This window comes from Festucalex cinctus, chromosome 4, assembly GCF_051991245.1.
Source record: "Festucalex cinctus isolate MCC-2025b chromosome 4, RoL_Fcin_1.0, whole genome shotgun sequence".
Classification (NCBI taxonomy): domain Eukaryota; kingdom Metazoa; phylum Chordata; class Actinopteri; order Syngnathiformes; family Syngnathidae; genus Festucalex; species Festucalex cinctus.
In genome coordinates, this window is record NC_135414.1 from 20,484,445 (window position 1) to 20,496,971 (window position 12,527).

The 12,527-nt window shown below is 38.6% G+C and overlaps 2 protein-coding genes across 6 annotated transcripts; both read left to right on the top strand.

The window, feature by feature from the left end:
- The first annotated feature begins 539 nt into the window (after positions 1-539).
- Positions 540-2,864, top strand: LOC144017743 (uncharacterized). The gene is made up of 2 exons (XM_077519628.1): positions 540-976; positions 1,085-2,864. The coding sequence occupies exon 2, from the start codon at positions 1,096-1,098 to the stop codon at positions 2,038-2,040; it is 945 nt and encodes a 314-aa protein (XP_077375754.1). The 5' UTR covers positions 540-976; positions 1,085-1,095; the 3' UTR covers positions 2,041-2,864.
- A 414-nt stretch (positions 2,865-3,278) lies between these two features.
- LOC144017731 (uncharacterized) lies at positions 3,279-11,573 on the top strand. Of its 5 annotated transcripts, XM_077519609.1 has the most exons (6): positions 3,677-3,719; positions 3,975-4,075; positions 6,115-6,312; positions 7,169-7,337; positions 7,765-7,824; positions 10,245-11,573. In XM_077519609.1, exons 3-6 carry the CDS (start codon positions 6,298-6,300, stop codon positions 11,321-11,323), a joined length of 1,323 nt encoding a protein of 440 aa, XP_077375735.1. In that variant the 5' UTR covers positions 3,677-3,719; positions 3,975-4,075; positions 6,115-6,297; the 3' UTR covers positions 11,324-11,573. The 5 variants fall into 5 exon arrangements, 4 of the variants coding, with proteins under 4 accessions (XP_077375734.1, XP_077375732.1, XP_077375733.1 ...); XM_077519608.1 differs by lacking the exons at positions 7,169-7,337; positions 7,765-7,824 and adding an exon at positions 4,144-4,319 and having other exon boundaries at positions 3,279-3,719; XR_013283236.1 differs by lacking the exon at positions 10,245-11,573 and having other exon boundaries at positions 3,279-3,719; positions 3,975-4,319; positions 6,115-7,337; positions 7,765-8,339.
- The last annotated feature ends 954 nt before the right edge of the window (positions 11,574-12,527 follow it).

Here is a 12,527-nt window from a genome sequence, read left to right on the forward strand (position 1 = left end):
TCTCCTATCCTTGAAGCCAGTGTTTCCCAACCTTTATCAAGCCAAGATACATATTTTACTTTAGGAATATCTTAATAGCTCACCACCAAATACAAAAAGTATGTTGCGATGAGAAAGTAATCATCACCATGAATTTTTTTAAAATAGTAATCTATTGAGGGAAAATTTGTCTTTTTTTTTTTTTTTTTTTTTTTTTTTTTTTGACTTTTTGTTGTTTGTTGGCTGGAGACTCACCACCTGTTCATGTAATAACAGCAACTCTACAATATATGAAATCCATTTAAGTTAAATTTTTATATACAGTTTAAGTTAAAGCATTTAATTGTTATGTAATGTATTACAAGTAACTTTATATCCCGTGTAAAGAATATTGCCCCTATTCCCTAAAAGCCTCCAAATGACTCTCTCACCCCCCACCCCAGCGGAACCTTTGGGTGGGGAGCTTTTGCCACGCGAAAGTAATTGTAATGGGAACGAATCAACTTTGGCCTAGTTTCAAGTTTGTCCAAGTGGAGTTTCCGTACCCAGTGCGCTGCATATTCAGCTGCCGTAAAAAAAAAAAAAAGACGCAGCTATTATTGTTATGGTTCGGTCCGCGTTTTTGCGGTCAGCAGAGAGTTTGTTCTCACTGCAGTGCGTAATTCTATTGTCTAGCAGGCTGAGGGAAATTTGATAATTAATATAGTCCATCCAAACGGGTATCTAATCACTTCGAAGTTTCTCCTGTTTAGCTTAGCATGCTAGCCGCTAACACAGCGAAGCAGAAGTTAGCATCACATCGCTAATCGGAGATCAAGTGTGAGTGTAAAGTGATGTGATTGGATGAAAAGACGACAGCGGACGTTTAAATGCGAGAAGTACACATTTTGAGAGCCCAATTGCGGCTGTTGATACCGAATGCAAGCCTGAAACAAGCGACAACGTGAACTGTCAGACGGACGCTGTTGTCGAAAAGCTTCAAGTTGTGTTACAGCAGGTTTGTTTACTTTTTACTACATTGCTTTGTTGCCATTTTGATATGTCATTGCCATGTTACCACTAGATGACCGTCACTTTTAATATTGAGATATGCCATCGTTTACAGCCATACATGCAATGGATGATGGTGATGGCATCGGGATCTGCTTCACAGATCCTCCCTGTGTGAAAGAGGAAGAGGAGCACCATTGCATCAGTCAGGAGGGAGAGGAGCTTCAGAGTTTGGACTTCCCGGTGATTCATGTCATCGTGAAAGGTGAAGACGATGAAGACAAAAGCCCGAGTGAGCACAGCAGAGGGACAGAACCTCCGAGTAGCAGCTCGAGTCAACACATGACAGCTGAAGGGGATGGAGATCACTGCGGAGAATCCACAGCAGACAGCCTCCTAACGCCACTGTTAGATAGCGATGACACAACGTCACACTATCCTGACACTGATGATGAACACTTGAAAGGGGCTGTGAACAAACCCTTGAAATGTTCTCAGTGTAACAAAACTTTTGGCCACAAAAAGAATCTGAAAAGACACATGAGATATCACACAGGGGAAAAACCATTTGTCTGCTCATTCTGCGGTCAAGCATTCTACGAGAAGGCCCATTTGACGACACACACAAGGACACACACCGGCGAAAAGCCGTTTTCCTGCTCGATCTGCGACAAAATATTTTGTGATCGCTCAGCATGGGTTGTTCACCAGAGAACACACACTGGCGAGAAACCTTTTTCCTGCTCAATTTGCGGTAAAAGTTTCCCTCGCAGGGAGAATCTAAGAACGCACACAAGAACACACACTGGAGAAAAACCTTTCACATGCGCTGTCTGCAAAACCAGTTTTACTGTTCGTTCCACATTGGTTCAACACATGAGAACGCACACTGGTGAGAAACCTTTTGCATGCGCAGATTGTGGTACAAGATTCTCTCAAAAGACGCATTTAAAAAATCACATGAGAAGACACACAGGGGAAAAACCGTTCACCTGCCCTTTCTGTAACAAACGTTTCTCTGTTAAGGGAAGTTTGATAACACACATAAGAACACACACTGGAGGGATGTGATGTGTTGAATCAAAACCCAAAGCTTATTTGCAAGCGATATAATCAGTTCATTTCAGTCACCTGAGTTCCTGTTGGACACAATACTTTTTTTTAAAAAACTCAACTCAACTTTATTTATAAAGCGCTTTAAGAACAGGCATTGCTGTATACAAAGTGCTGTACATAAACATCAGTTTTGCAGTAAACAAGAACAAAGCAAACATTTTGAAGTGTGAATACATGTATTCTTATATATTTTACACACTGTAGTCTTAGAATACAGAGAGGAACATACATTCTAGTGATTTTTTTAATGCAATTATTACATTTGCCTTATTGTCTACAGCAATCAATTATGGATTAACAGATGAGGACTGACTAGACCATCACGGCTCAATTATCAACACAGCAATGCCTCAATGTGTGAAATACAAGAAAAAAAACACCTTCCGCCTTGTTTATCAAACATATTTTTGAATTGTTCCAGAGTTAATATTCTAACACTCTTAATTAAATATTTTATCATGTAAATTTTTGCATTTAATGTTCTTATGTTGTCACATCATACACTGTCTCTGGATGAGACAATTGTGCACTCCCATCCAAAATGAAGTTCACAAGCACATGTAAATTATGTATCATAGTTCAGGATGATGTGATGGATGCTATTACATCATTTACAGTTTATTTACAAACTTTGTAATGTATAAAGAACACCTTGTCTATTCAAATGGGTTGTAGGCCTACTGCAATAAAATCAAATGATTGCTGGAACATACATGCAAGTGAAATATTCAGTAAACAGTGTGTCTAAACTTTTGACTTGTACATTATAGAATAGACATCATCAGTAGAATTATTCCAAGGACGTCCTCATCGCCAAATAAAAAACAACTACACCGCCATTACCATAGGAATATAAAAAGTCGCCTTTTTTTTGTTTTGTTTAAACATTATGGCAAAGAAAAATCGGGGGGGGGGTTTGCAATGTTATGAGAATATTCTGTCCAAGAAAAAAAAGTCTGTCTTTACAAGAACACATTTGACTAAAAGTCCAAATCTAACGAGAATAAATATTTTTTTCGAAATAAACTAACTTGTAGTAGTTCGATATAAAAGAACAATTGAAGACGTCATATTATAACAGTTAAATAAATACAGCCTTACCCTTGTTACATTTCATCTTTACTCCGAAAAGACTATTATCGATAAAATAGGACTATATTCTGCGCATGCGTGTTCAAGGGCCGCCATTTTGAATAGCTATATTATTGTAAGCAAGGTTGCAACATTTGAAGAGCGACAAAAGCTGACCGCGTTGTTTTATTTTTCTTATTTTGTACAAATTTCGGTCCTAGCTGAGATTGAAGAACTGGTGATTTTTCGTGCGCGGAAAATCTCGTTTGAGCGTGACGCTCAAGGGCTCAACTTGCTTGTTGTGAACAAAGACGCGTGCTCAGAAGCAGAGATCAAGAGTGAGTGTAAAGTGTTGTGGGTATCGTGTGAAATGTGTAAGGTCCAAATGCTAAGGGCGTTGGTGACCGCGCGACTAAGCGCGGTTGTGGAAGAGATATTTGCAGCGTTTGAAAGAACGGTGGCGGACTACGAGCAGGAACTTTGTCGAAAACAAGAGGAAATCGGGCGACAACGTCAACTACTAGACGCCGTTTCCAAGTCTCAAGATAGACTACATGCAGAAGGTTTGTTTACTTCGCACTCTAACTTGCGCAGTAGCTTTTTGCGTCAAGTAGTATCATCACATAACAACTGATTAGCATTCTTATTGGCTACTCAGACTCAAGATTGCTGCACCGGAAATACTTTATGTATGCATTTTGTGGCAAACATGGTGAGGTTACTTTTTCAACAAATAGCTGAAGATGAGTTCCAGAGGGGCGGAAATGGCTTTGATTCTTTTCCATAACATTATGTGCGTGTCTTCTTGTGTCCTGCAGATGTCAGTAAAGATCTTCGTCCTGAGTTACAGGAGGAGCCACAGTCACCCCATGTTAAAGAGGAAGATGAGAGAGAGCAACCAAAAGAGCAGGAGTTGCCGGTAATTCGTATTATTGTGAAGAGTGAAGATACTGCAAAAAAAAGTCACACATCACAGCTTCATCACAGTCCGAGTGAGAACAGAGAGACGGCGCCTTCAACCAGCAGCTCAAGTCAACACATGACAGCAAAAGGTGATAGGGACCACTGTGGAGGATCCCAAACAGACAGCCCCCTGGCGTCGCTATCAGATAGTGACAACACGGCACCACACTCTCCCGACACTGATGCTGAACACGCTAAAGGTGATATGACATGTCACACAGACAACAAGCACTGGAAATGTTCTCATTGTGACAAAACATTTTACGACAATAGCAATCTGAAAAGGCACATGAGAAGTCACACAGGAGAGAAACCGTACATCTGCTCAGTTTGTGGTAAAACATTTGCTCACAAGGGAAATTTGACAACACACACAAGAACGCACACAGGGGAGAAACCATTTTCCTGCTCTGTGCAGCACAAATTTTAGCGATCATTCCGTACTGATCCGACACATGAGAAGACACACTGGTGAGAAACCTTTCACTTGCTCGGTGTGTGGGAAAGGATTCCTTGTGAAAGGTTCTTTGAAAGCACACGCAAGAACACACACCGGCGAGAAGCCTTTTACGTGCTCCGTTTGCGGTAAAACCTTCTCTCAAAAGTCACATTTGAGAACACACACAAGAACACACACACACAAAAAAAGTCCTTTTCGTGCTCAGTCTGCAACACAACATTTGGATTTGGCGCTGCTTTGTTTTGGCACATGACAACACACCACACAATCATAAAAAAAACATGAACTGACACAATAATTATTCTGGTGAGTATACCAACTTGTGTTGGTGAGAAGAGCTTTTGTTAATCTGTGAAGACTTGGGGAAATGTCTGTAACAACAGCGCCACTCTTCACTGTTGTGCTTGGAACAATATGTTTTGATATATAACTGGAATCGAGTTTGTCATCAAAAGGACGCCTAACTTCAAGACTCTGACTATCAAAGTGTGCATTTGAATTGATATGAAGACATTTTCTTAAAGATTTGAGAATATTGACAGGTTGACCTTGAACAGTTATATTTGCTGTGGAAAAGATATTTTTAAATTTTAAACCACTTGGAACTTAGATTGTGTTCAATTTTTTTAGGTTCCCCCCATACAGAGGCTTCAAACATTCTGTCGTGGAACCATGATGTGTGATTACACTGTGCAAAAAGAGAGAGAGAGAGAGAGAGAGTTACACTGTACAAAAAAATATATATATACCGGTACATCCTCCACTTCTTTTAAGTGAGACGACTCTTGTAATGACACCTCCACAACTGAGGGAGGCGGTAATGTTCTTGAAAGTAACGGTCTTCCTTGTCTTGTCTGTCGGAAATAGAAAATGGGTCAACGGAAAGGCGCTACCAAGGCTGTATAGTGTGAAGTCAATGTTTTGACTCATTTTCATCGTTGTTTTTTTCATGTAGATATTTCTAGCTTATTTTAAAAAAAAAAAAAAAAAGTAAAGACCGTTTATTATAACCAAGTCGTTGGTAAACTCGTTGCTTGTGCATCCAGTTAGCTTAGCTTTTTGGACCAATATCTTGTGGCATAACTGCAATAATTGAAAATTATTTAAACTTTTGTTCTTTTTTTGTGCGCATATGACTGAACTCGGCCTGTTCAATTGAGGGAAAAGCTGTTTATTTATTTATTTGCTTGCAATAATTTAAGAAAGACACATGGGGAAATTGCATTAAAAAGAATTGGCCTAAGGAAGTGGATAATTTAGATAGATTGAAGTTCACTCTTATGAAGAAAAGCTCTCTAGAAAAAATGGATGGATGATAATGGTTTGAAATGGTTGTTGCTGCTGACTGATGTGAAGGCATTTTGGAAATATGTGCGTGTGGCGTTTTTTTGTTTTTTTTAACACGTTTAGTAAATGTAAACACTGTGATAAGAGGCTCACTTGAAAATACACTGGAAAAAAAAGTGGCACCACTGTCATAAAATTTGAATTCACTGAGAAAAGTTTGACTTGTTTGTATTTTTTGTGTCCCGCAGATGTCTATGAAGAAGATCTTCCCCCTAAGCACCAGGAGTGGAGTTCTTTATCCTCCAGGGTGGAGGAGGAAGAGCTCGAGCCACCAAGCATTAAAGAGGAGGGAGGGTGGAACAGTCAAGACTCTGGAAAGCAGCATCAAGGGGTAGCCCTCCCAATGGTTTGCGTCATCGTCAAAGGTGAAGATGATGAAGACAAAGGTCAGTATAAGGAACACAGAGGGGCGAAATTTCCAAGCAGCAGCGCAAGTCAACATACAACAAAAGAAGGCAATGGAGATCATTGTGGCGGATCACAAGCAGATAGCTTAGCTCCACTATCAAATACTGATGAAGCAATGCCACATTCTCCTGATACTGACAATGAACACTCTAAAAGTGATGTGACATGTCACTCTGACAGCAGACATATGACGTGTTCTCAGTGTGGAAAAACCTTTGGTGACAAGTCAACTCTGAAAAGACACATGAGGGTTCATTCTGGAGAAAAACCCTTCAGCTGCTCAGTATGTACGAAAAGCTTCAAACTGAAGGATACCTTAATCAGACACTTGAGGATCCACACTGGGGAGAAACCATTCTGCTGCTCTGTTTGTGGGAAAGGATTCTCTGCTAAGGGAAATTTCATAACGCACACAAGAACACACACTGGTGAAAAACCATATTCATGCTCATTCTGTAACATGTGTTTTCGTGCTCGCCCAGCATTGGTTAAACATGTGAGAACACACACAGGAGAGAAGCCGTTTACCTGTTCAGTCTGTGGTGAGAATTTCTCTCAAAGGGAGACTTTGAAGAGGCATTCACGGACGCACACGGGGGAGAAGCCCTTCACATGTCCAATCTGTAGCAAAAGATTCTCGATAAAAGGACATTTGATTTCCCACACAAGAACACACACTGGAGATAAACCATTCATTTGCTCAGTTTGTGGTAAAACATTCACTCAGAAAGGGAATTTAATACGACATACTAGAACACACACTGGGGAAAAACCATTTTCATGCTCAGTCTGCAAAAAATGTTTTGGTGATAATTCAAGTTTGCTTATTCACAGGAGAATGCACACTGGAAAGAAACCTTTACTTGTTTAGTCTGTGGTCAAAGCTTCTCTACTAAAGGACATCTGATAACACACACAGGAGAAAAACCATTTTCCTGCTCATTGTGCAGCACCAGTTTTAATTGTCATTCAGGACTGTCGCAACACATGAAAAAACACCAAGGTAAGAATCTTTAGTGCGCTTGATTAAATTAATTGTAGCGTTCACGTGTACATGCTAGAGGAAGTAAAAAATAAATAAATAAAAAATAAATAAAAATAAAATAAAATTTAAAAAAAAGGAAAACTGGTAATTTTACAGTTGTTTTTTTTCCCGTATCTAGGTTATTTGAGTGATGTGATATAATTTATTGGAAATAATTCTGCCGACTCCAAAGCTACTACTTGAGGTTATCATGGGATTGACTCATGGTGACTGTGTGGACTCCTCTGCCTTCAGCTGTAAATACTTATTATCATGTGTATCATTTAATGCTTAAATGTCACTTCGGTTTTGGCAAATGAAAGGCATCCTTTCATCAAAATTTTTAAATGTAGCCTTTAATAAACAAAGATTCTTATACTACCATCTGCTTTATTGTTCTTTTCAGAATGCTCACACTGCAAGAGCCACTTGACATGTGGGTGTCAGAAGTGGGATTGGATACAGCGTATGTTGCTAATTCAATACAAGATATTATCACCATCTACAAAGTAGCGTCACATCAGGGCCCAATGAGAGTTGAACTTTCAATCCCAGGTTTATGAGACCAGTTCTCTAACCAACTGATCTCGCATTGTATCCTTGCATGGACTCTAAAGATAAGGCATGATAGGGGAATGCATTTCAGTTTACAAAGCTAAGAGCATTCTGTTTTCAGAAAATCCAAGGATATAGTTTTGCTTGGAGCAGACAAGACTTGTGTCTGCTGATTATTTTTGCCACAGTCAGAGGACAATGCAGACAACTTTGTAAGTTTGTAAGTGCTGTGTCGTGCAAGATTGTCTTCCATTTTTTCTTAGGTGAACAAATACAAGTGTGTTTGGCAAAGAACAGCAGCAGTGAAGGGAGCTGCTGGATTTTATATAAACTTAAGAAATGTTCACTTTCACCTTCACACAAAAATGAACCGTCAGAGAGAGTGAGAGATGATTTGTAATAATAACATACACCCATGTGGACTGACTAATAAAATTTTATATACAGTAGCTACTAGGGGTGCTAAAAAAAAAATCGATTCGGCGATATATCGCGATACTACATCGCGCGATTCTCGAATCGATTCAATAATCGGCAGAATCGATTTTTTTTTTTTTTTTTTTTTTTTTAGGATTCACACCTTGAGCATGGAAGAATGTTATATGAACGGCACATTAAGCCTTAATATTTTTATTTTAATGCTGTTCAAACATGAAACAGATTACAACCTCTATAAGACTGAAATTTCAGATAAATAAATAATACATTTTAATATAAATCTTACACTCTACAAGCTTACTGATTAGTATTTTCTAAATATTAATGAAAAAAAATCGCAACAATCGACTTATAAATTCGTATCGGGATTAATCGGTATCGAATCGTGACCATTCGTATCGGGATTAATCAGTATCGAATCGAATCGTGACCTGTGAATCGTGATACGAATCGAATCGTCAGGTACTAGGCAATTCACACCCCTAGTAGCTACAGATTTTCTTTCACAAACTAGGTGTACAGTTTCTTTTATATGTACCCCCTGTTTTATTTTCTTAACCTTTGATGTGTTTGACAAGCCGATAATATAAGGAATACACTGCATGTATGATACATGCTATTAATAGTATATGGTATATTTTTACTGTACATGAATTTTGATTTTCAACGTCGTGAATGCTGGAAATGTATCAGTGTGTTCATACATAACACATAATATGCTCAAATATAAAATCTGATCACATGTATGTGCTTTATCTCCTGTCTTTGGCTTCTGATATAACAAGCAAGATACTTGATATGCCATTTTCATGGTACTAATGAATGTGTTAGAACAGGTTCCTCTGTATGGCCTCCAAAGATAAGGGATGTTTTGTTTTTTGTTTTGTTTTTGTTTTTTTAAACCAAATGTGTCTTTTTTTTCTTCTCTCCCTCTTTTGAAGATAGTTGTAGTTGCTGTGGCACGAGTTTGTCCGCCTGGCCTTGCCGTACTACTGCTGAAAATCTACTTCCGTGTTATGTTTTAAAATAGCACTTGTTTCACAATCCCAGAATTAGTACCGAATGAACACACAGGACTGACACGTTGACGTAGTAATTCCATCGTTAGTTAAGTGGATCAAAACATCAGTAATCACGTCTTGGTGTCCGTATAAACGTGACTCGGCGAACGTTGAAGATTGCTTAGCTTGCTAGCTGCTAACAGGGACGACGGTTTTGCAAACAACACGAGTGCGAGGTTTTGTTGTTATCGTGTGAAAATGTGCACAAACAGAACATCGGGGGATGTGGAGGAGCTCAGGCTAACTAAAGAGGAGACTGAAATACAAATTCATCAACAGGACGTTGTTTTCATGGAGCCTGGTGTTGTGGTACACAGCGCAGGTTTGTTCACTTCCTAATCTCAGCTCGTAAAAAGTTTCATTGCGCACCAGTATCGCCGCATTTGAATGAACTACGTTATCTATATTTAGTGTGACATCGTTAACATCCACCAATCTTTACGAGATTTAGTCCACCTATTAATAGCTTCGTCACATGTCGCAATTATGGAATTACCATAAATATAATACAAATCCGCTTTATAACAACACGCAAATGTGCCACTGGCATCATCTGAGCACTTCTTAATTAATGCCTAACATGATGAAATCATAGATTATTGGAATAAAATGAACCGTACTCACTTGAGATGTTGAGAAGAAAGTGGATGGGAAAATGGATGAATGAACAATACTGTATACAGTAAATCTCTAACGTCATGATTATACATGATTGTGATAAACATTGGCACAAAACATGTATTAATGATACACAACATCAATTTCACAACATGAGACTTGACCCAGCAAAGCTTAACTTCATAACCATGCTCGTTTCTCATGTGTCATGCAGATGTCAGTGAAGAAAATCTTCATCCTGAACAGCAGGAGCCGGCGTCATCTCACATTAAAGAGGAAGAGGAGGAAAAAGAGCCCGCGTCCATCAAAGAGGAGCCAGAGCCTTTTTACATTAGACAGGAAGAGGAGCTGGAGCCCACCCACATTAAAGAGGAGGAGTCTGACATCACCATGTCACCATCCCCGTGTGTCATTGTGAAGATTGAAGCTGATGAAGAAGATGGTGAAGGAGATCACTGTGGAGTATCACATGCAGACAACTTCTTAGCTCCACTTTCAGATCGGGACAACGCAGTGTCACACTCTTCTTCTTCTTCTTCTGATGATGATGATGATGATGATGATGATGATGAACACTCTAAAGGTGACACTGACAAAAAACACCTGACATGTCCTCAGTGTGACAAGACGTTTGGTACCAAGTACACTTTGCGAGTACATATTATGACACACACTGGAGAGAGACCTTTCGCTTGCTCAGTTTGTGGTAAAAGATTCTCTGTAAAGGGAGTCTTGAACAGACACACAAGAACACACACCGGAGAAAAACCTTTCTCCTGCTCAACTTGTGGTAAAAGATTTAGCACAAAGGGACATTTAAGTAGACACTTGAGAACACACAGTGGTGAGAAAACGTTTGCCTGCCCAGTTTGTGGTCAAAGATTCTCTGAAAACGAAAACTTAAAAAGGCACACGAGAAAGCACACTGGGGAAAAACCCTTTTCCTGCTTAGTGTGTGGTCTTAAATTAACTCAGAAGTCGAATTTAACGAGTCACATGAAAACGCATACTGGAGAGAAACCTTTTGTCTGCTCAGTTTGTGGAAAAAGCTTCGCATTAAAGACGAGTTTAATAAGCCACACAAGAACGCACACTGGGGAGAAGCCCTTTTCCTGCTTGGTGTGTGGTCTTAAATTAACTCAGAAGTCGAATTTAAGAAGTCATATGAAAACACATGCCGGAGAGAAACCTTTTACCTGTTCAGTTTGTGGTAAAACATTTGCTCGTAAATCTCATGTAAACACACACATGCAAGAACACACAGTGGATATTCATTCAGAAGTATCAGCTTAATAAATGCTTGTGCATGTGAATATAATTTGTAATGATTACTGCTCCTGCTCTATTAATATCTATGACAATATTACTCGTTTTGGCCACTTGAATCCATGATCTTGATCATTCAGATGTTACCCACACACAACTTGTGGTGAGAGTGCAATTGTAGTCTGTCTGTTTAGTGGGCTGGTTGAAATTTACCTTGGGAGCATCACCCAATTTTAATAAAAACAGGAAAAAGTTTCAAACAATTTCCTAACCTGAAAACCTGCTACATCAGTGGAGTTTTTTTTTTCTTCTTTCCTTTTTATCCACATAAGAAAAAACAAAAGTTATTTCGATAAGAATGACTTATATGCTAACTTCGGGAGTGAATGAAAAACTGTGACAAAGGGTCAATAAATAATGAAAAACGACATAAAAATGAAGTGTAACTGAAAAATTGATTTGCGGTTGTACAAACCTATTTGTTAAAAGAGAATGATAAGTAATAAAGTGATTTTATTAGTGTAATTATTTCACACATTTGCAGTACTAGTCGTGTTTTGGATGTCTGCTTATAAAGGAGAACGCCCCCCCCCCCCCCCCCCCCAAAAAAAGAAAAGAAAAATTGCCACTGCTCTGTCAAAAAACATGGTGCTCTGATTAATATTGCGTAAAGAATAAGATAAATAACAAACTACTCTTGTACTTGCAGACTGGGAGCCTAGTATTCAAAGCAACCATGGTGATGCAGCATTTAGCTGTTGTGCTGCATGCCAATGGAATAAGACAACAGAAGTGTAAGAAGTGTACATGCTTTGCAATCCATGTTAAAAAATAAATAAAAATAAAATAAATTATTATATGTTTTCCCATACCTATGATTAAGCTCTTTTAAAGCATTTCTAAAAAATATATTTTTCCCAAATCTTGTTCTTGCGTCGTATGTTCTTTCAGTAATTTTAGTAGACTATTTTTTCCCTACTTTGCCTTTAAAAGTCTTAAGAGTATTTTTGTTTATGTGAGTTTTTTTTTTTTATTTCTTTACTTTCATTCTACGTTCTAAGTCGTATGGTAATAAATGCTTTTAAATGTTGTATTTTTAATTCTGCAAAGCACATTTAGGTTTCTTGTAATTGAAAAACACTAAAGCTGCCTTTCCTTTAACATAATGTTGTGATGTCACATTTTACACATTCATCTCGTCACTCCACTAACGGGCTAATTGAAAAGACTA